Source organism: Zeus faber (genome assembly GCF_960531495.2).
Source record: "Zeus faber genome assembly, chromosome: 17".
NCBI lineage: Eukaryota > Metazoa > Chordata > Actinopteri > Zeiformes > Zeidae > Zeus > Zeus faber.
In genome coordinates, this window is record NC_137204.1 from 17,819,384 (window position 1) to 17,843,729 (window position 24,346).

The 24,346-nt window shown below is 44.0% G+C and overlaps 1 protein-coding gene across 5 annotated transcripts in view; it reads left to right on the forward strand.

Moving 5' to 3' along the window:
- The window catches only part of nedd4l (NEDD4 like E3 ubiquitin protein ligase), a 45,657-nt gene that overhangs the window by 13,453 nt on the left and 7,858 nt on the right, over positions 1-24,346 (forward strand). Inside the window, exons 5-18 of one of the 5 annotated variants that reach the window (XM_080017759.1) lie at positions 7,092-7,127; positions 7,802-7,852; positions 10,224-10,285; positions 11,084-11,186; positions 11,820-11,974; positions 12,218-12,353; positions 12,471-12,659; positions 13,096-13,173; positions 15,624-15,686; positions 16,683-16,820; positions 17,308-17,484; positions 19,247-19,444; positions 20,670-20,747; positions 24,261-24,315. In XM_080017759.1, the coding sequence (XP_079873885.1) occupies positions 10,239-10,285; positions 11,084-11,186; positions 11,820-11,974; positions 12,218-12,353; positions 12,471-12,659; positions 13,096-13,173; positions 15,624-15,686; positions 16,683-16,820; positions 17,308-17,484; positions 19,247-19,444; positions 20,670-20,747; positions 24,261-24,315 (1,417 nt within the window). In that variant the 5' untranslated portion in view covers positions 7,092-7,127; positions 7,802-7,852; positions 10,224-10,238. Of the gene's footprint in view, positions 1-3,316; positions 4,492-7,091; positions 7,128-7,801; positions 7,853-10,223; positions 10,286-11,083; positions 11,187-11,819; positions 11,975-12,217; positions 12,354-12,470; positions 12,660-13,095; positions 13,174-15,623; positions 15,687-16,682; positions 16,821-17,307; positions 17,485-19,246; positions 19,445-20,669; positions 20,748-24,260; positions 24,316-24,346 lie in introns of those variants that run through there. The other 4 variants (XM_080017756.1, XM_080017760.1, XM_080017758.1 and 1 more) reach the window with 4 other exon arrangements.

A 24,346-nucleotide genomic window follows, 5' to 3' on the forward strand; every position in this document is an offset into this window, starting at 1 on the left:
TTATTTTCATTTTATTTATAGTAGGTCTTCTATGGCAATACTGTGCATGTAGCGCCATATCAAAACACAAACTGAAAATAGGCAGGGGTTCTCAATTGATGACGTTTTGTGTCTACCCATTGGGACGAAAGGTATGTTAATGACTAACAACGTATTTTTCAACAGAGGCCTATGAAAGAAAAATGGCAACCGACATTAAATGATATTTTCTTGGGGAAGCTGTGACAGTGTGGCGATTATTACCTTTTAATAACTCTTGGGGTCTGGATATTCGGTTTGATGCAACAAACAGCAGAGCGAACTCCAGAGAGACGTGGTGTTCTTGGCCGAGCGAGGCACATTCTGTTGGGGTCTCATAGGTTCCAGAATACTGCTGCTGTGGTTGGAGGAACAGCGCGCGAGGCTGGGAGATTCGCACTTTGAAAGCAACAGTTTGCCCAGTTACACGCAAACATTAAAAAAAAAATAAAATAAAAAATGTCCCACTTATTTATGAGATATGTTAAAATATGTCTTTAATGACAATCCCACATGTACACCCCGTTTCATAAAAGTTTGTCATGGACTAAACTAGGGAGACCTAGTTTTCAGCCCTTTTTAGAAGAGGGTTTGGTATAGTGTCCCTCAACACTATGCGGGCGCTCTCCTGGCCACAGTCGGTTGGACTATAGAAGATGAGCCTCGAGCGTCGAGCCCGGTCCTCTCCTTATATGTCTCAGGACGTGCGTGTTTAGGTGCATGCCAAGGCAGCTCCCCCACCATTGCTGGTCCTGCAGCAGCAATTTGTGGCCTATTTTTCGGGAGAGGTAGTTTAATGGTCCGAGCCACGTACTAAGTCACTTGCGGTAGTTGTCACTTGTTTGGCAGTTTGATAACCATGCTGATGCACAACATAAAGGGCTCACCAAAAAGTATTTAAACATGTGAAGAAAAGTTATGGTGTTACGTGGAACAGTTGATGGGGGGGTTGATTACAATGCCGTCCTCTCAGGAGGCATTTCATGCCATTTGTTTCTGAGTAAGAAGTGAAGTTATCTACCAGTGAAACACACGTTGGCATTTCATTTTCAACATTTCACCCTCACAAAAGTGACTTTTGCTCATACTGTACACTGCGTGTTCTGTGGCTGGTTCTGTTCTGGTGAGCTTCTCGACAGGCCGTTTTTCTGCCTTGTATCAATGCAGCCTGTCTTCAGCCTGCACTGTTCTCCACAATGCAGTTCATTATTTTTAATTATTCCCGCTCTGTTCTCTGATTCTTCTGTGTTATACAGTTAATGAATATGCTGTCGTTGCTGCAGCTTTGGCAGAGTGGTGGACACAAATGTACATTCAGTCCTACCCGCAGTGGAAGTCTGAACAAGGCAACCACTATTGGATTTGTATGTCTCCCAAAGGCCACATAGAAGCTTTGTCCATTCTGTCTAGTACTGCAGCCTCTGGTCAACAGAGCCATATACAGTATAGTGGCCTATTACACACATTCTACTGCTGGAATTATGGTTAAAATTCTATGTTAGATGTTCAAAGGAATTGATAAATAATTAAGTTATTTAACAATAAATTGCCTTAAAACGTCTTTTTTTTTTTTTTAAACCACCTTATGGGTGACGAGAAAACTCTTGGGAAGAGGAATCGTAAACGACTGTATATTAAAAAATTTAACTATCCTCTCTCTAAAATGATCTAAAAAAATCCAAATGTACATTTTCATTACAGGCTACATCCTGATACTTGCCAGACTAACCAGTATTAACGGATGATTGATTTACATAGCTTAAACAACTAAGTTCATATTTGCTCTTGAGTATTGCAGGTTGGCTCTTATGCAATCATTTCATTTATTATCCAATTATTACAATTTGCATTATTCAATTATTACAATTTGCAAGACTTATCAGCAGCATTATGATAACTAAACCATACACTAAGCAAGCCTTCATTTAACTGTTTCATTGCAGCCTGACGCCACATCTGCTTGTCATTGATAGAATCATGTATTCAAAATGGGGTTGAACATAACTTCAGGGTGGTTAAAAGGACCTCGTCCGGCTGTGTACCTCAGTAAATTCACGTCTGTTCTCTTTGAAGAGGACTCCCGGGGAGCACTACATCTTATAAGACAACCCTTTATAAGCCCCGGGGGGACATTCAGGACTATCATCAAAGCGATCAGCTCTTCACTCTGCCCCCGCCGTTTCATCATGACATCAGAACCTGTAGACTTGATTGAAATCGCTTTGTAATGATTCAGTAAGTGACAAGGAGCCTAGAAACTGGAACAAGGAATGCAGAAGCTGGTTTAGGCCAGCTATATTCAGACTCTGGTCCTGCCATTTCTCATTCCTCATTTTTCCTTCTGTGATCATATTTTTCCCCTATAAGTGGTTCCTGAAGTTGGTGGTGGCTTTGTGTCCTGGCAGACCAGCAGCACCTGTCTGGATGCTGCAGCTCTGTCCTTAATGGCTCTCATTCCAACATAGCAGTGGTGGTGGCAGGAGTGAGAAGCAGTTCACTGATTTTTTTTATTATTATTTTTTTTTTTATATACTTCTACAAAAAAATACTCTGGGATGGAATTACATCTCAGAAAACCCAGAATATTTGTTAACGGTAAAATTGTATGTTAGTGCTTAAGAATTGGAATAATGGGGTGAAAGTACTTCACTGAGTATTTAAATGGGGATACGAGGGATTCAAAGCAGATCTTGTGGACCGGGGGGATTGGGGTAGTAGGTAAATTGAATGCGGGGAACAGTTGGCACTTGAGGGCAGCATGGGGTTGTAACCAGAGGCAGTGTGGCCATGTGTAGTCACGTGGCTGACAAGCAGCCCACTGTCACCTCGGAAACCAGGAGCGCCGCGCACTCTTAACCAATCATGCCTGGAATGCTGGCTGTCACTCGGCTCAGGCTATTTCTGCTGTCTGTCGCCATTGCTCTGTAGTGCGAAGAGTTTGGCATACGAGGTTCTGTCTTATTTTTCTTCTCCCTCTCCTTTTCTATCACCCTCATGCTATATTTTGTTTTTTTTTAACTTCCTACTCTGTGAAGCCGCAGGTTGTCTGGTCCCTTGTGGTGTCTCTTCTTTGTGTGAGATTGTTGGTGTTCTTTACTCATACAGTTAACTGTCAGACGGTAAGTTGCTGAAAGGCTTTGAAAGGAGGGGAAAGAGAGAGCGAAATAGGGGAGGGAGGGAGGGAGGGAGGGAGGGAGAAAGTAGAGAGCAGAAAAAGGGGATCAGCGTGCTAGCGAGGCAAAGAAGACGTGAGCGCCGCACCGAGACGGAGTCAGAGCCCAGAGGAGAGAGCCAGACATCCAGAGAGCAAGCTCTCCGGCGTGAGGCAAAATGTCCCACCGCCTGCGCCTGTACTTTGGATCAGGCCGCAGTAACACGGCCCCAGAGCTGGAGGTATCGGAGGGGGATTCCGCGGAGCAGCCGGAGGACGGTGATTGCGCTGTGACTTTCTCCATGCGACCGGCCCTGGCGTCGAGGCTGTCTCAGGAACCGGCCCTCCAAAACCTCTCCAGCACACAGAGGTCCTCGACTCGGGGGACGGCGCCGTCCCTCAAACGCAGTTCCTCCATGTTCATACCCCAGCTCACCCCCTCAGCTGAGCCGCGAACTACAAAGAGCTCATCCATGCAGATTTCCCTACAGCGCATCAATGGACCAGGCAGTAACGATTTAAACGGATACGCCGATGATGGCCCACCACCCTGCTATACTCCTCCAGGGCCCGCTCCTGCCTACACAGAACCAGATGTCCAAAGTGACTATCCACATCTGCCACCACCCCCATACGACGGGCCGGACTCCTTAGGAAACTCGCAAAGCTGTCCTGCAGAACTAGATTTGTCCAAACGCAGGATTTTCAGTATCGGCTCTAATGGTTATGCCGTGTATAATCAAGGTAAAGCTGGGATCAGCGTTGGTGGGATCTGCATCCATAGAAACTCCCCTGATGGTTCTGATGTCCAGCAGTTTAGAATCCTCCCCTGTGTCGGTACCGGCGATCCTTTTGGCTGGTCCGTCCAGCAGCAAGGCATGGATCGGGGCACTGTTGTTAACGGTGGAGCACCGAGACTAGTGTTTCAGCTCCAACAGAATCAGAGCCAGGACCAGAGCCAGCGAGGGCAGCAGACCTCGACATCCCAGGAAGAATGCGCTAATGTGGGATTTGCAAACTCCAGGGATGGCCGCATTTTGCGTTACCCCAGAATTCTGTTAGAGAGAAGTTCATCGAAACGGAGGCTGTCTTTGGATAACCAGAACCAGAGTTCCGTTTCACCAAGCCAGGTCCAGGAAGACAACCTTACGGAGTCGGAGGCACAGAGGACGGAAGCAGAAGATCGATCTCAAGGTTGTACTTTGAAAATCAGAAGCGATACCCCGAGAAGGCAGCCTCATTTCAAGATATTTTTTACCCCGGGTGACGGTGGTGGTCAGGATATAACCTTTGACCGTGACTTGGCAACAAATAATCCAAAGGTAAATATTTATGGAAAGTGTGCTCCAAATTTCAAAAATGTGTGTGAGAAGGTGTTGCCTGGCGATGTTCATGAAAGCTGGATGAAAGTAGGGTAGTAAAGGCAATACAAAAGTATTTTATTTTTTATTTACCTCATTATTTGACAAATAACTCATTCACATAGAATATCATGAAACCATGGTAAAGTCTAAGGTTTTCAGTCTCGTAAAGGCTCATAAGTGAGGAGAGAAATTCCAATACCACAAGAACGAGCGCGGTGCACCGCTGTCTGCAACCTGACTCGGGGTGGCGGCGGGTATTAATATTTCATAAACAGAAGTTCTGAGCATTTCACCTTAGCGAAAACAACTCTTAACGAGAATCAACCCCACTATCTGATGCGGCAGGAAGAGGGGTGGTTACATTCTGGGAAGTGAGAAGCGCGGGCCGGGAGTAGCTGGGCTGAGCCGCGCACTCCAGCTTTCCTTTCACTTCTCCACCACAGGCATTTGAAGTTCTGCACACATCAGCCAGTTCACATTAATGCACTGAGCAGACACCCGTGGAAAAACGGGGTTACTTCTTTTGATGCACTTGTTGCCTCCTGATTTGAAGTGTGACCATGCCTTTTTGGTAATACAGCTTACTGGTCTGATGTTGCTATCTTGAGTCTTTTTGTTTTTCAAGTGTAGTTGTTGATTTTGAGAACAGGCGAGCGGCGTATCTTCTTTGACTCTGGGGTGGTATGGATCCCTATCCTCGCAGCTCCTCCTCCAGTGATTAAGAACTCAGATGTCATGACAGTTTAAATGATTGCGGCAAAGCCTCGGGTTTTAATTATATAGACGTGTGTGTTTTTAGACAATGTTCTTTTCTATCTCAGTCTCTCAGTTTTATATTAAGTTCACTGAAAAACATTCCACATTATTAATTTACTTTAGGTCTTTAGGTCAAGGAATACCATAGAGGTCTCCTCTGTGGTATCAACTCAGGGAAATCCTGAGATAGCCCGTAATGACACATCACCCCGCCCCGCCGGTGACCGGTGGTCGGAGTATCCCTTTCTAAATGTGTGTGTGTGTGTGTGTGTGTGTGTGTGTGTGTGTGTGTGTGTGTGTGTGTGTGTGTGTGTGTGTGTGTGTGTGTGTGTGTGTGTGTGTGTGTGTGTGTGTGTGTGTGTGTGTGTGTGTGTGTGTGTGATTGGCTGCAGACAGTTATGCAGCCATGCCATGCCCTCTCTTCAGCTCCCCCTCTCCCCCCACCTCCCCTTTGTTGTTCACAAAGACCTCTTGCAGGCCACTGGGCTGTCTATATTTACCGGAGATGGCGTTGGGAATCTGTAGTTGCCTTTAGCCCTTTTATGAGAGGGACTTAACATGCTATTGTTGTGTAGGGCTTTCTCTGTCTGCTCTGGAAACTCAAAGTTGTGGTATTTTAATTCAAGGCTGCCAACTCTTGAGACGTATGAGGAAGTAACCGTAACACACTGTTATGTGACAGTGACTTCAAGTAATAATAAAAATACAAACTAATTCCTTCATTTAACCGTTCCAACTTGTAGATTGCACCTCATAATCTGATCGAAACTCTTTGTCTTTCTCAACTAAACTTTTTTTTTTCCCCCAAATAAACACACCCTTCTCGTTTACCTATGTAACCTGGCCCTGTGAGGCAGCTGCAGGATCAGCTGTGACCTCGTGATGATGGCTCTGCAAATATCTCCACCACCCCTTTCTTAATATGCTCGTTATGATTGAGGACAGAATCTTCCAGAAAAACTTTAATGCAGTAAAATACCTAAAAGGTACAACTGTTGCTGTGGCTCCTACTCGTTGAGCTGAATATAGGTTATGTAACTATTGGCTATCGCTGCTGCCAATCTAAGCCCAATAACAAATTGAGAATTGGAGTTCAGGAGTGAAACCTATGATAGTGGCTCATCATGAGTAACGGAATATACCCGAAAGAATGAAATATAACTCAAGGGATAGTGTGTGATACATACTACTTTGTTAGTTGGCCATAATTCAGCTTGTATTTCCATTAACCGAGACTAAAGAAGTATTACATAATAACACTTTTTAGTGACTTGCCTTTAAAAAGAAATTTGAGATGCATCTGTCTGCATGCATGTGTATGTGATTATGTTATGCATTTCCATGTACCTGTGTATATCCAGTAATATTATATCTGTGTATTATTTGTGGCTTATGTGTAAGCTGTTACCATTTTATTTCATATAATGTAAATAAACTATTAAGTCCTCATGTGCCCTTAAAATATGCTTCAGGCCACTCTGCACTGCTTTTACTATTTTTATTTTTTATTTTTTTTACTTAAAATTCCTGAACTCATGGTTGCAAGAAGCCACCGATGCTGTCTGTTATTGGCTCACTGCTCATCTTTCCACTTAGGTTTTTGGGGAAAAAAAAAAACAGTCTATAAATTAACATTACCTTACTAGACTTTGATTGGAGTTCACATTACAGCCAATCTTCATAACCGCGGGCAGACTGAAGAAGACTCAGCCGATAATTCCCCCTTGCCCGCTATCCCTGTGTCCACAGACACTCACGACATTTAATGTATATTGTCTAAATCAATTGTATCCCACACGCAGGCTGTCTCCAAGAATGGCCTTTTCCTCCTCGGACAGGTAATCATTGCCTCAGTTGGAGGTTGTGTGGCCGAACCATCTGTCAGCTTCACCTTTTCCTTGCAATGTGTGTTGATGGGAGCAATAGAAATAAAGCACAAGCCCCTCTGATTTGACACACCCTCTTTCCGTGGCTTGCCCCTGTGGCCATCTCTCCCTCTGTCTGGCTGCGTGGCCCTGACTCTGATCTGGTGGTGGTTGATGTTATTTTTCCTCGCTGGGTTCATGGGTTTAAATCCTAATAAAGTGATATCGATGGGCCTCTCCGCAAACTCCAGTCCAAGCCAACTGCTTCAACGGTTAATTCATTGCATTAAGACTAAAATGATAGACGTGCCCATACACGGACATGACCTATTTTGATACTGGTTTTTCGGATTCATGCAGGCATTTAAGCGCAAGCCTAAAGACTACTTTCTGAATGCCAACATCAAATAATAAAAAAAAAAAATCTTCTCTCGGTCTCTCCCTCTCTTTGTGATACATACATAATATTAATGGATCTTTGGTTGGGCTTGGCAATTCATTTCAGTTATGTTGCCCCTCTTTTCCTCTTCATACCCTGTTAAGAGTCTAGCTCATGCCTTTGGTATTCTATTCCCCAGACAGATGGAATAGCAGTTTATTCTAAATTTGAGGTATTTAAAGATGATCTCCCTGTTTATCTTTTCCAGACCAGAGATGATTTCCTTGGACAAGTTGATGTGCCTCTTAGTCATTTGCCGGTAAGTGTGTGTGTGTGTGTGTGTGTGTGTGTGTGTGTGTGTGTGTGTGTGTGTGTGCGTGTGCGTGTGCGTGAGAGTGAGAGACTTGTCTGTCGGTGCGTTTTAACTGTTAACTGTCATCGGGTTTTAGAAAGTTCAGCTGTTTATCAGGAGTGTGGTTCTACCTGGCCAACCCCTGCAGAGGTCAGGCTAAACATGTGTTTATATGTGTGCTTTGTGTGAGAAGTCCCTCGCCAAACGGAGAACCTGCTGCTGTAATCAAGCAGCTCCGAAGGCCCCCCCCTGTTAAAAATGGAAAGAAGGCTGTCTGGAATGTAAACATAGGTGGCTGGATTGAGCGTTGGCTACTCTGAGGACTATGCTGATTAAATTGCCAGGCCAGCTCACTGCAGGCTATGTTGTATATCGCTTTACAAAAACAGTGCTCTATTCTTTCAGCGTTCTGCTCCCGCAGTTAGAGGTGATGTGCAGCGAAAACAAGTTTGTCACTTACACAAACAACCAATAAAAACAAAATAAGATGTTATTTCTGATGTCGCTGTTAGGTGTGACTTATGTTATGACCTTGATTAAATTTATTTTAAGGTGCTGTGTGTCGAATTTAGGGAACGGACTTGGCAGAAATGGAATATAATATAAGGATGTTTTAATTATAGTGTATAATCCCATGAAAATAAGAATCGTTGAGGTGGCGTTGTCTTGGAATGAGACTTTTTTTTATTTACAGAGTTAGCGGGTACGCTTCATGGAGGCCGCCATGTTTCTTCTACAGTAGCCCAGAATGGACAAAGCGAGTTTCGCAGCGACTGTCTCTTCCAAGGAGGCCGCCATGTTGTGCCGCCGGGGGGGGGGGGTGTTCAGTTGCTTGCGATCTGCAACCTCCCCGCTACATGCCACTAAATTCGACACACTGCACCTTTAAAACTGCACAAACAATATGGTGTTATAATGATTTTGTCATTAGAAAAATGAAAATATTAAGCAGTTGTCTGTAATGGTGCAAAAGCGTAGACTGGGACAAAGATGATCATGGGAGCACAATGCTCAATTGTGCAGAATGAATCCCGAGAATAGTTTTGTCATGAGCTCACTTGGGCGCTTTGGTGGAAACTTTTCTTCAACGCTGAGTAATAGACCAAGGGTTCACTTTCTGCCTCCCATGATTTCATAACACACCTGAGAAGTTGTACTGTGGTCATGCTCTCTGCTGCTCTTTCAAAGTTATAAAACTCTGAGGAATTTCATCACGTGATTGAGGTTAATTATTAATGTGGTGCTGGGTGCACCTGTGATTAGGGATTTAAAGAGGATTTAAAGCAGCAGTTGAAATGCTGCAGCTAAGTCACTTGGGTAAAGGCAGTGGACAGGGATAAGGGCAGTTTGGACCTGATGCAGCCATGCTAAAAATGTTCTAGAGCCTTTATTTTGTGCCCTTGACATAGCTGGGTATGAATGCATTTTTAAATTTTTTTTAATTTTTTTTTATCATTAGTCACCAAAAGTCGTGTGAAAATAAGACGGTGTGTCTTTTAATTTTGTGCCACTAACTGACAAGGAAAAGATAACGGTATCCTATTATTTGCGGGAGCTCATCTGTCAAACCTGCTAAAAATAGCACCTTCATTAATGATGGCGACCAAAAAAAAGGAAAGTGGAGGAAAGCGGGGTTTTCGATAGTAATGGAAGGTTAGACTCTTTTGTCAGATACGTCACTCGTTATTCTGACTCCTCGTTGGTTTAATTCATTCGGTGTGATGCTTGGTGAGCGAGGGAGGACTTCCTAAACGATGAGCAAGAGTAAAGAGTTAGTCGTCTCTGAGTTGTGAATGGAATTCTCACGGGAATCATTTATTTTGTTGCATTGACTTGCTTTTGGTGGAATGTAATTTTTTATTCATCTGTAATCATTTTCAGTTTGTGAATCGACAGTTCTCTACGGCAGTGGGACTCCCGACTCCTCAGACATTTCACTATGAACAAATTGTTTGAGTCTTGCATCACTAGTATTTCACTGTCACTAGTATTTCACAGTCACTACTACATGGGATATATACTTTTACTATACAAACACTAAGGCCTTAAACTTTTAGTTTGCATATGATACATAGACATAATTATTGACATATAATCCATTTTCCTCATTTGACATCTTAACATGTTTATGGATATTCATTAAAAACACATGCTATACTGGTGTTAGGCCTCTATCCAATATTGGTATATGTGCCAGCATCCTTAATTCACTAGCTTGGGGTTGTGTCATGATTCTTAGTATGTTGATGGTCCACTATCAGTCTTTACATTGCTATCATGTTTTGTTTGTGTTATGTTAAATGTTATTGTTAACAAAGGCCACAATGTTCATTTGCAGACAGAAGACCCTGCAATGGAGCGTCCATACACGTTTAAAGACTTCCTTTTGCGACCCAGAAGGTCAGTGTTATTGTGTGTTATTATATTGACGAGAAAATCAGCAAATAATTTGGTGGCGTTGGGTAACTATTATATTAAGCTCAAAACCGCCAAAATAAGGGTGTAACGGTAGACCAAATCAGATGACTTGGTATATACCCCAGGCTGGGCTTACAGTACTATATATATGGTGCAACGGCGAAAAACAGTGTGTTTGGAAACAGATGCACGAAACGCAATAGTTTCGATTGTCTCGGCATTTTCAATGTCAAGCCATCAGCGTGCCTCATTACAGTGGAGCAATGTTGACATGCGGTGTCTCTCTCCACCACCCTGCCCATCGGTGATGTAGTTTACTCAAACTATAATGTTCCCAAACAGGAGACTTGAACAGCGGTTTGCTTTAAGCTGTAGAGTCTCATTTGCGTTCACCGTACCGACGAGACCCAATCCTGTGGTGAGCGCAGAACATCTGTCGTGCTGCTGCTTCTGGTAGAACCGCTGGCTCTAAATGTATGTTCAGTACGTACACAAAAAACAACCATCGTCGGTTTACAAGGTTATGCCGTAATTGCTCTGGCTCTCGGGTCTGCTAAACCAACAACCCTGTATCAGGAGAATTTGGTACAAATACATATACTGTATACCGCATATACACCCCGAGACTATAATCATGGTTAGTAAGACAAAATGAGAATAAAAATGAAGGTCCTTGCAAGCTAAATGTGTACGACTATCTGGTCCTGAGAGGCCTTTGGTGGACTCCCCCCACATTTGCTGTTGTCGTTGTGTGCTATATTGCTTCTGCTTTCTGCTCAGTCATAAGTCCAGGGTAAAGGGCTACCTGCGGTTGAAGATGGCGTACCTGCCTAAACAGGAAGGGCAGGAAGAGGAGGTTGGTGAAATGAGAGAGGAGGCTGAGGTAAGTTCCAGGCCACTATTGCAATCATTTTAGTTTTAAGTGCTGGTCCAGCTTCAACAAACTGGGCGCGGCCCAGATGGAAAAACAAAGAAAAAAAACAAATTTTGTGCTATCATCTATAGTTTTGAAAAACACATGGTTTAATTATACTCTCAATCACACACTCATGAAGATGGCATTACTTAGCTGTGGCGTGAAAGTGAGTGTTTGGCTGTGCAATTTCTGCCGTTTTGTTAAAAGTTCAGTTAGTGATATACTGCCAAATTCTGAGCAGTGCTTTCCAGGTAACCGCGTGGATGAATAATTTACAGTGCTTTGCCTTATTTCTACCAGCAGGAGCTTCTCTTGGGGTTCGCATGCTTGCGTTTGGGCACGTGTATGTTCACCGTGATTCTAGAGCGTTGGTTGTCATTACTTAAAAGTGACTTGATAGTTGAAATCACTCAAAGCCGATTCGTTGGCCGGCTGACAGTCTGCTTCTGTACCCTACTTACGTTCTCCCATGGAAGTATTCCTCTCTCTAAAACCCCGGCTCTTACTTTTAATCCCCCAACTGTTTCAGTCTCCCCGCCGTGTGTGTTTCCGTATTTCCCATAATTCTTCCCCTTTGATCCGTGCTTTGATTCCTTCCAGGGCTGGGAAGACACAACGGACGCCGGATCCCAGCGACCCCAGCAGCTTTTGCCGCCGTTGCCACCTGGCTGGGAGGAGAAGGTGGACAACCTGGGACGCACCTACTACGTCAACCACAACAACCGCAGCACGCAGTGGAAACGGCCCTCTAACATGTATGCCCGCTTTCCCTTGATCTCTGAGGGTCTTCAATGCAAGGGAAATCATAATATCCGACTCCAATGGATTTCTTGAAAGTGAATGATAATTAATAATTAATCATTTCTGTAATGGCCAGTTTTTATATGCATCAAGGCTCTGTTTTATTATTTGTACCTTTATTTATTTATTTCTCTCTCTCTCTCTCTCTCTCTCTCTCTCTCTCTCTCTCTCTCTCTCTCTCTCTCTCTCCGTTCCAGCGATGTGATTTCAGAGACTGAGAATGACAACCACCAAAGGCAAATCAACCAGGAGGCGCATCGTGTGTTCCGCTCGAGGCGCCACATCAGTGAAGACCTGGAGAACGAGCACCTGGAGCACAGGGACATGGACAATGTGAGAGAGGGAATAACCCATGCATACACACACAGACATTCATAAACTGTTCCAACGTTGCAAAACACACTTTCACTGTACATGACTGAATGAGTGGATGTCCTTCTCTCATTCTAGTCATGGGAGCTAATCACAGAGGAGGACTCTGATGACCATTTAGACCAGTCGATGTCAGGCCCCTCCTCTGCCATGGCGCCGCAGCAGCTCCAGACGCCAGCTCCCCAGGAGTTCTCTGACGATGTAAATCTCAGGCTGTCTCTCACCCCCGATACCAACGGGGAGGTGCCCGGGCCCAGCTCTGCTCTGGTGAGGCTCGACCGCTGGAATAGGCCGCTTCGCCATCTGATGCCTTAGGAGGCACCGATGCCACTCATAGATCAGTCCGATGGCAGCCTTAAATACGCTGTCAGTGTCGGACCTTTGAAACGTGCCAGATATTAAAGAATAGCACTCGTCAGAAATAGGTTGAGTTTTGCACTTCCAGGATGTTGGTGATCACCGTTATAGAACGCATCGACTGAGAGCTGGATATCTAGTCAGAGCCCTATTCTCGAGATCAATTATGAGCCAACAACAAATAACAACCCATAGTTGCCATCAGCAACTTGCACACTTCCATGCAAGAAATATGTGCGTTACCTTTTGCTCGTTCCTGTTGATAATAGCCTGGGTAAAGTGCAATTAACAACTGAAATGTTTGTGTCTCTCTCCCCGCTCTATTTCTCACTTCACGTTCTCACAGAGCCACCTGTCAAACAGACTTCGTTCCTGCAGTATGACGGATGGAGTCAGCGATCAGGCTCAGCCTCCCCCCTTGATGGTATGAGTCCCACCTCTTCTTGTTTACAACGTGTTAACCGTTCTTCTTTCACCCAAATTTTTTTTTCTCTTTGTTTATTTGTTCCCGGAGCTATAGCGACACCAGTCTACTTCCTTTCAATCCTCGTTCTGTTCTCCCAATTGTTGTTGCCCTGTTGTGCTATGCAGGAAATTGTCTTCCTCATCCCGCCTTGACTCTGCATCCATTGTCATTTTCAAAAAGCCTTTGTGCCCCTTCTCCTCGTCTCTTCACATATCTGTTGCTATGGGTGATCACACCTCTCCACCAAATATGTTTCCACCTTCCTTACTGTTTCTCCGCACTCCTTGTGATTCACACTGAACAATTTCTTCTGTATTCGAGAGACATCAGGGCTCCGTGGCAGCACAACCCTGGGATAGCAATGTAGTGCAAATCTGCCTCACTCGGATTTACCTCCGAAGTGGAAGCCGTTGACAAGGATGTGAGACCGGTGTGCCGACTCTACCGTTTCAGATCAAAGACCCAGTGAGATCTTGACCACAGCATGAATGGAACGATGAACTGTGGCGGGATCTGCCCCCTCGCGGAGCTGAGTCACGGTTGACTAGCTTGGCATTGTCAACCCAAAGCTCCAAGGGAGGGCAGGGCCGCTGATGTCAGCCATCCCCTTAGATGACTGTTCTCTCTGGATTAGACGACAGGAGGCTCTTTTAGAGGCAAGCCGAAGAAGCACAACCTTTATATGCTGAACGTTAGCATTCTTCCCAAAGGGCAATGGGAAGTGAGTAACCGGCGTTGCATTGGCTATATTGAGCGGTGAGACATTTTTAGCTTCAAGGTGATGTATCTTGAGAATGCATACTCTATGGATGATGGGATTTGGTATAACGTACTTAGAATGTGACCAAACGGTGATTAAAAGAAACAGAAACGGATCCATTGCTGAACATAGCAAACATCAGCGAGACGATAACCGCAATACCGCGGTCACGTGACGCCACTGCGGGGTGGAGCTCATTACCGTATCCGCAAATCATATCATCACTGCAATCCCTATGGGATACGTTGCTTTTTCACCGCAGTAAGAAAAAATTCATACTGTCACAGCCCAACCTTTCAGTGTTTGGTTCATTGTGATGGGTGGTTTGGAGAGATCAGTACATAAATTACCCCTTGACTGCTGACGACAAGCAGATGTTTCCTCCAGTTTCAGTGCCTCACTGCCAGGTTCACGGGGCTTACAGAAAATAGGTTAAAGAAAATAGGTACAAGAAGTTAGAAGATAAAGGAGGACTATATTAAGTACTTTTATTGTATTAGTACAGTTAGTCTTGGACAAAGGAGAATGTTTGGCTGAAACTAAAGACCCTTTCCCACCTGCACTGAAAGCCGTAAATCTACTGGCAATGTTCCGTATAGGTGTCCTGCGGGGAAGGGATCCGGTCTTGATGTTCCGTAAAAGTCGTTCCATGAATTTCCCCACTCTCAAACTAGTATATTTTCCGGTGAATTGCCGGAACGACTGTCGTGCTGTAAAGAAGGGGTGGCGCCGAATACAAATAAAGCACAAATAGTGGGTTTTTCCAAATATTTATCTCGTATAAATATTTTGAAAAATTATTTGTTTTTCGGAAGGGAAAAAAAAACAGTCAGCGGAGGGAAGAGTCCGCAGGGTTGGGAGACGGAGCGAAAAACTGGTTTAAAAAGGATTCTGTTGCCTAGTCTCGTGTGATACTAGACACCTCTCACACGCAGCATTACGTACTGTATCCGTAACAGTCATCTATGTGGAAAAACAGACTCCATACGGAACTTTTTTCGTAAAGGATGTGGGAATGACTACCTACTGCCTTTGCCGGATCTTTTTTATCCAGCAATTTTACGGATTCCATGTGGGAAAGGAGCTTAACTGTTGTACGAGTCCTCTCTGTGACTCTGTTTTATTATAAATATTTGAGTTTCTTCTCTTTAATACTTGAACACAGCTCTGAGAAAAATGGAGCAAGAGCCACAAGCCCTCGTTGCCTGGGACTATTTAAAATTTCAAGAAATATTTACCTTTTTTTTTTTTTTTTTTTTCTCTCGCGGAGAAAGTGTAGCCTGAACACTGCCACTGCATGGAATACTGACATTGTTTTTCATCCAAATTATAAAAATTATAATTTTCTTTGTCTGCTCCTTTGTTTGCCAATCAACGACTAATCTAGCACGTCTCTTTAAATATCCCTCCCCGGCACCTCCACCATCCATGACTCGATGGGATGCTTCACTTGCTATAAATCCTCACCTTTAAGCCTTCAACTCCTGAAATATTTCCCTTCACTACCAACTTCTACCCTGAGGTTCTCCATCTCCATCACAGAATCCTTCTATAAACCACCCCCCCCCCCCCCCCCGCACCATTTCTTTCACAACAAGGATTTCCCAACGTTTAACTAAAGAACCCCCTCTCATCTATTGTCTATCAGCCACAGAGTTCCCAGACCAGAAGAACAAGAGCTCAAACAGTTACAGGCGGTGAGGAGCCCATGGTAATGTCTAAGTTTACATACAGTACATACACCCTGTCAACCTGCTGCCCTCAGTCCCCCGTGCACCATGTTAGACGATCAGTATTTCCCGCTCTTTTTTCCTTTTTATTTTCCTTGACATCACCTCTCTACAGTTTATCACTTTTCTTCTGGATGACAGTCCCGAGCTGGACTTCCTCAGTCTGTTATCCCAGGATTTCCGATAGTCATATATCATTTTGAATAGCCAGTCCGCACAAAAATAAGTTGGCTGTAAACACCCCTGGTCGGCATGAGAGGAGTAAGGGGGGAAAAATGGCGCATTTCCATGCAAATAATACAGTACATGCATACAATAGCTGAAAAGGAGACAATTAAAAATGGGAAAAAATAAAATTCTGGCGTAAATTTCATGGGTGACTATTGCAACATAGACTCTATATTCCAAATGTTTAATAGCAAACTCAAAATGTTAAATCTCAATCCCGTTTCTTCCATGTGGTCATGTCATTGTTGTACTTGCGCCCTTGTGTTTGAAGTTCCACATGATGTTATCACCCCAGTTTTGAATCCCCTCCTGTACATTACATTGCATTTAGCAAACGCTTTTATCCAAAGCGACTTACAATTATTCAAACACCGACGGACGCAGCCATCAGGAGCAATTAGGGGTTAAGTGTCTTGCTCAAGGACACTACAGCATGCTAGCAGGAGGAGCCTGGGATCGAACAAGCAACCTTTCGATTATTAGACGACCAGCTCTACCTCCTGAGCTACCATCCCTGGAAATCATCTTTACTTGCTAACGATATTAAAAGCTACTGCGTTGCGCCACATATTTAAAAAGAGGATACTCACACAGATGAATGAAACACTTTCATACGAATGACACAAAAGTCTTTCATCCTGGAAAAGGTATAATCACCGGTGAAAGTCCTGACACTGTTCCATTGGCACTGGCGTCATTTTTCAGCATGCCCAGCTGTTTACAAGTGTTTTGTTTCCCCTTTTGCCCAGTCTCCCACCGCCGCGGCGTACACCCTGACCACGCCTGGCCTGCCTCCAGGTTGGGAGGAACGGAAGGACGGCAAGGGACGCAGCTATTATGTCAACCATAACAGCCGCTCCACGACCTGGACCAGACCTATCGTGCAGGTACGTCGCACAAAGCTGAGTTAAAAAAAAATATATATATATATTTATATATATATTATTATTATTTTTTTTACTAGCCACGCTCTTTTAGTGCATCGGAATCAGACTGCACCGCGGCGTTGTCACCGAGACGTAAACCCGTCTAGACCCGCGTTTCCTTTGTAGCCTTGAAGGATCACTTCTTCCTTTCTTCCGTCCTGTCATTCTCGTCTCGGTTTGGTTTCCAGACTTTTAGGAAATCTTTGCATGGGCCAAGTCTTCCAGCCCCGCCGCTCTCTCTCTCTCTCTCTCTCTCTCTCTCTCTCTCCCTCTCTCCCCCCCGCCTGCTGAGGAGTGAGGCAGCTCTTCGCAGCGCGCCGGGAAATACTTTGGCCGCTCGGCCTTGCACTGTATGTTAAATGCTCTTTTTTGTTCCCCCCCTCGAACGACGTGGTGCGCCTCGTTAAAAAACCTCTCTTAACCTCAAGAGTGTTATTCCCAACGACAGCTGACTGAAGATGGGGCCAGCACTTCGGCAGCTGCTTCAGGGGGGGCCTCGGCTCTGGCAGCGTCCCCCTCCCCCTCCGCCTCTTCCTCAGCCTCCAACAGCCACCTCCATGAGCCCCAGCTCCGGCGACCCCGTAGCCTCAGCTCCCCCACTGTCACCCTGTCCACACCCCTGGAGGTGAGAACCAGACCCTACCTACCTTCCCACTCCAGTTACTCCCAAAAACCCGCTGCGCTCTCTCTGTGTCCTCCTCCATGCGCTGTTCACGGAAAAAAACACCCCTCCTTTGTTGGTCTTCCTCCCTTTTTACGGACCGCCATGTTCTCACTTTTCTTTTAATGTCTTTAATGCTTTTCTTCATAATTTTTCCCTTCTCTCCACCCCTCTGTGACAGAATCAGGTTACCTGCTGACATGATTTTCCTTTCTTTCTCTTTTCTGTCTGGATGCTGCTGCTTTTACCACCTCTATTCATTACCATCTATAGAATGTCATTAAAACCACTATTTATCTGCTATTTAACTATTATTTGGTCTGCTTCCTCTCATCTCTCATTTTCATCTCTCCATTGCAAGGTGGATATTTTCTTACTGGACCCTGTGAACTGATGATGTTAACAATAGGATGACTGACTGATACATATTGCATTAAGAAATGGAAATGGAAATCGCCATGCTGCACTTTGGCTTTTTATTGGACCAATATTATTTTTTTGTGAACTGTGTATACAATCTTGTACATTTATCACAATAATCCAGCTAATCTTTTATCTTTTTTTAAACTGACCCAATTTTAAACAATGCAATTATTTAAGCAGACCACAATGATTTTGTAAAATCATCAGATTTTAGCCAGTGTAGGAATTGACCCAACAAATAAAATGGGAATTGGGTTCATTTCCATTCAGGCAAATTAAATACCAGTTTTTATTTTCAAATGTTAAATGTCAATAGATAGCGCTTCTGTTAAGAGAAGATATATATTATTACACTTTTAGCTTGTGCTATGATAGTGGCATAAACTGAACAAAAGATAATTTATTTTTATGACAATTAATCCCCACATAATATGTCATGACTGGACAGCCCTATCTAATATTGCCCTTTCTTAAATTGATGCCTTGTCATACAAACATACAGGTTGCTATCCAAATGATGCAATCATTTAATGGGTAAGGCACCCTATGGCACCAAGCTGTTATGGGTAAGTTTGATGTTGAAATCTTACTCATGAAGAAAAAAATAAATGTCTTGAATTGGAAATAGTGCAGGCTTATCCACTATCTGGATCATAAAGGTGAATGGTTTGCACCTAAATATTGGGCAGTCACTGACTGCTTTTCATGTACAGTGCCTAAAAGATGAAATCTTTCCAATGTTGCAGGAAGGAACAAGCAGACTACCAAAAGGTTTCATTTGAAGGGTGTGTGTGTGTGTGTGTGTGTGTGTGTGTGTGTGTGTGTGTGTGTGTGTGTGTGTGTGTGTGTGTGTGTGTGTGTGTGTGTGTGTGTGTGTGTGCGCTTTGCTGACAAGAGCGTTGGAAAATAAGCGGAGGTCTTAAATACAGTGTTATAATTAGGAAAGGGGCAGTGGGGTGGGGATGTTGTGCAGGTCTGTATTGTAATTAACTAGGTCCCTCTTGAAAAGGAGATTAGTCAAGAGACAGGGTGGTAATTAGCCCGAACCACACATCTGGAGTGCAGTGCTTATAAAAGCATTGTCATTCTTTTTCTTCCTGCTTTTCCTGGTTTTGGTTAGAGGTGTCATGCTGTTGCTTTGTTTCAGGTGAGGTAATAGTGAAAACATATCCACTTTCTTTGCTTGTAATTCTTTGCTCTCTTTTATTTTTGATCATGACCTCTCATTTAAATGACCAGAAGTGTTATTAAAGATATTTCCATGTTCGATCGCCAACATTTTTTATTTCCATTTTGGCTCCAGGGGGCCAACAATATCCAGGTGCGAAGGGCCGTGAAGGACACATTCTCCAACCCACAGTCTCCCCAGCCGTCGCCCTACAGCTCCCCCAAGTCGCAGCACAAGCCACAGCAGAGCTTCCTGCTCCCGGGCTGGGAGATGAGGATAGCCCCAAACGGAAGACCCTTCTTCATCGATCACAACAGCAGGGTCACGACCTGGGTGAGGGTTCACTCTGATCGCTCTACGCTCCATATTTAGCAATGTTTCCATATATAGACACTCCGCGTCCGAAATGGCATACTACATCCTACATGCTCCATCAGGTCTATTCAACGTGCAGCCCGCAGGCCAGATCCAGCTCTTTCGTAAAAAAAAGAAATGTTATGGCCCGCAAGAGGGTGCCTGCGCCCGCTAGTGCTCAGAGTTCCCATTGAAGGCAGCGTCAGATCGCTCACTGCAGATAGGCTGCAGCAGGACCCGCAGACATGCTTACGTTGCATGTTTTTTTTACAGGGGCAGCTGTCTGGAAATGATTATAAGGATACAATTAAAGTAAAGGAAAGGGATGCGCGTGGCTAGTTTATTCCATGTAGAAATGTATCTACGAAGATTGCTGTGACTACAGTTATTTGTAGCCATTCATGACAAAGTATACTGTCAATTAATCTACAGGTTTCGTACTATCCAGTGTACTTTAGTCTGAGTAAAAAGAAAGATACATCGTCATATGGCCGCTCCATTTCCTCTCAGCACGCTGTGGGTTGATGACGACACTTTGACTTTTACTGGCGTCTTGGCCTCACAATGCCAAGGTGTTTTTGGATACGATGATAGTTCACCGGAAGAAGTACTTTTTGCGTACTATTTGATGCATATCGTAGTTCAGACATACTGAACATGTTCACATGCTAATTTGCCCTACTTAAAAGTATGCTAGTAAGCCATTTCAGACTCAGCAACTTGTTTTCATAACATTTAGATGAAAGTTATAAGAATCAAAGAAGATTAAAGTTTGTTCATTCATGGCAATGTAAATTGACATTTTGAGGAGCCAAGGCAGCTTTTTAAACTGTCTGGTGTACTGATTAGTTGTGTTGCCATAACATGTGTACGGAAGCGTAATGCATTCACTTGAGAACAGCGTTAATTCGGAAAAACAGGGCAAATTGTTTTTCTGAAGTGAATCCATTACACTTCCATATAAGTGACAGCTAGGGGTGTGTTCAGGATACTCAAAACAATTCATCTCTCAACAACTTTTGTTATTGCAGTTTATTTGCAGCTTGTACAAGTTGCAACTCCTAGAACATCCTTTTTGTGATATTCTTCGACTTATTTATTTTATCGTACTGACGCTTCCTCATGGGTTGTGGCTTTTCTTTCTGTTGGCTCCTTTGGTGATTTTTTAAATATTTATTTATTTGTTTGTTTGTTTGTTCTTTAGGAGGATCCCAGGTTGAAGTATCCAGTCCACATGAGGAACAAGAACTCTATGGAGCCAGGTGACCTGGGACCTCTTCCTGTAAGTAAAGTCTTCGGTACACCATTAGGCCAAATGAGTCGATAAAACCCACTGCAACAAACTAATGCAGTGCTCCCAGTCGTTGACTTGTTCTTTACTAGATAGTAGTACTTCTACATAGTCAAATCTACTGTTCACTACTTGTGTATGTGAGAGAAAAATGATTTAGATAAAAGTTACCTCACCAGAACAATATGATTTTGTTAAAATTGCTGGAATCGTAGCCTGTGAAGTAAACCACCCTCTGTCTAGGAAGTCCTGCTCACGTCAACGTCCAAGTTGAATATACAATTAAATCATCCGAATACAGAACCTGGTCTTTACATATGTATTCAAGGTACCAAAATCTAAATTTAAATCTAATTATGGACCCTCATTTGAGAAATACACCCATCAGCCACAACATTAAAACCACTGACCGGTTAAGTGAATAACATTGATCATCTCGTCCCAATGGCACCTGTCAAGGGGTGGAATATATTAGGCAGCAAGTGAACAGTCAGTTACTAAAATTGATGTGTTGGAAGCAGGAAAAATGGTCAAGCCAAGGATCTGAGCGACTTTGACAAGGGCCAAATTGTGATGGCTGGACAACTGGGTCAGAGCATCTCCAAAACAGCAGGTTCCCGATGTGTAGTGCTTAGTACCTACCAAAAGTGGTCGAAGGAAGGATAGAAAGGACACACAGTGCATCACAGCTTGCTGTGTATGGGGCTGTGTAGCCGCAGACCGGTCGGAGTGCCCATACTGACCCCTGTCTACCGTTGAAAACTCCTAAAATGGGCACGTGAGCGTCAGAACTGGACCATGGAGCAATGGAAGAAGGTGGCCTGGTCTGATGAATCATGTTTTCTTTTACATCATGTGGATGGTTTGGGGTGTGCGTTGTTTACCTGTGGAAGAGATGGCAGCAGGATGCACTATGGAAAGAAAGCAAACCAGTAGAGGCAGTGTCTGGTCAATGTTCTGCTGGAAAAACCTTGGGTCCGGGCATTCATTTGGTATTCCCTGATTGCAGTGGTCTCTTTCAGCAGGATAATGCGCCCTGCTACACTGCAAAAATGTTGAGGAATGGTTTGAGGAACATGACAAGGAGTTCAAGGAGTTGACTTGGCCTCAATTCCCCAGATCTCAATCTGATGGAGCATCTGTGGGATGTGCTTGACCAACAAGCCTGATCCATGGAGGCCCCACCTCACAACTTCCAGGACTTAAAGGATCTGCTGCTAACGTCTTGGTGCAGATAGCACAGGACACCTTCAGAGGGCTTGTGGAGTCCATGCCTCCACGGGTCAGAGCTGTTTTGGTGGCACAAGGGGGAGCTACAAAATATTTGGCAGGTGGTTGTAATGCTGTGGATGATCGTTGTATACTGCAGTAAGAATTTTAATAGACATTGGTTGTCAGACACAAATTGCTTTTTCTTTAGCTGATGGCCTCAAAATTGAGTTGCCAAACTCTGACACGGAATGGAGATGCCAGGAAATGAGTCCTGTTTTCCCAAAGCCTTTTAGCTTTTTCCCGCAAATGCATGTTGCAATATTTTTGCTTTCGTCGTGATCATAGTTTGTTCAACATATTTGGAGATTTGTCTTTTTATTGAAGTGGGTTACATAGTTTTACAACTCGATTTGGAACACCCTACATTATGTTTTGACAACCTTGTTAATCCACTGCGTATTGAACAAGTGATCGATTTGGAACACACCCCTTCATCCGCAAAGCTATCTCCACCAACTAACTCATCATCTAGATAATCTCTGGGTTTATCTGTTTAACAAAATTAATTTTCAGTCAGGAACAGGAGTTATTGATTTTGCAGCAATGCCCGATCAATCATTCTTGTACAATTGAACATAATAGTGCTGCACACATCTGTGATTTGAAGTGTTTTGTTTCCTGTTTCAAGTAGCATGCCACTTTACCTTTGAAGTGTCCTCTCTGGAAGTTAAATATCCAAGATGAGTCGACAGTGCGTGGTCACTCTTTTTTTATTTTTTGCTTTTGTCCCCATAGCACACAGGGGGAGAGGATGAGAAAATAAATAACTGGGTATAATAAAAAAAATAGCTGTTGATTCACATGTAGAAATTAATTATGCAAGCTCATAAGATAAGATGGCACTGTATTGATTGAAATTCAGGGATTGCGGCACCTCAATAAGGGAACGTAATACAGGCATACAGTGAATAAGAATATTAAAGTTTACATGCTGTAAAACAGATTGACATAAATACAAAATAAAAGTAAGCAATGATAAAATAGACAAGTTAAAAAAATTTGCAATTGAATTAAAACATAACACTGTCATATCACAAACCTTGGCTACGTATGTAAAGTTTTGAAAGAACAGAGCTTCTTTGCTTTGCAGTTCTCACAGGCTTGTGTGGTGTGTGCATACTGTGTGTGTGTTCTTTCTCTCTCTTCTTTCTACACTCTGGGGGATCTTATGTACGCTACTTCTTCTCCACCCGGCCATATCTCTTTGGCAGAACCTACCAGAGGAGGTTGGTTAGCTCCACCCTTCGGCTCTCTGCCTGCCCTCCTACCTGTCTGGTCCAATGCCTGCAGTCTCTCTCTCTCTCTCTCTTGCTCTCTCTCTTGCTCTCGCTCGCTCTCTCTTGACCAGCATGAATGGACTGTACCTCTCCATACCCCCTCATCTTTATCCTCCTCTTCACCAGCCTCTTCTCTCTGTGGCCCTTTATTCTGACATCGCCCCTCCCGCTATCTCTCAGAGCCCTCCCGCCGGCCAACCCTGCCGGCCTCCCCAAAACCACAGTGTCTGTGTATCGGTGTTCAGTGGACAGATTAGCCCAATCTCGTGAAGAGGTGTCCAATGCGCACACACACACACCATGTGCATTCTTCTAAACATTGGAGACAATAGACGGGGAAAGAAGTGAGAAGGAAAAGAGGGCGGGGGGTGGAGGGGGGGTAGAAGAGGAAAAAAAGAAAACATGCTGTGTGCTGCATGTGGGTGGACTCCGGCTGTCTCGCTCTCGCTGTGGTCTCCACCAGTGCATCACACAGCATACGGTTAAAAGGCACACGTATACACACACACACACACCCACACACACACACACACACACACACACACACACACACACACACACACACACACACACACACACACGTACACCTTATCAACAGGACAGCCTGCCTCCGCTCCCAACCCCTTGGATTAATTTATCCGACTTCTCTAATTGCCTGACGGTGCCGTTTGAGTGTGTATGGCCTGTGACGCTGTGTTGGTGCTGCTGTCCTCAATTGGACTGGTATCGGTGCTGTACGTCATGATCTTCACTGTGCCATGTTCAAAAAAGACAGAAAGTCTCGTCTTCTCTGTTTCTTGAGCAGGTTTCGCTGGCCTTTCCCTCCAGATATTGGTGTAAAAAAAAAAAAAAAAAAAAAAAAACACGACATGTTTTTAAGAACTATCTGAGCATGGCCTGACAGCTGGAGCCGGTGCTCATGTGACTTCTTCTCTTGTCCTTCGTCTCTCTGTAGCCTGGATGGGAAGAGAGGGTTCACACGGACGGGCGTACCTTCTACATTGATCATAGTAAGACTACATTTTTCTGTTTTTCCTCTGC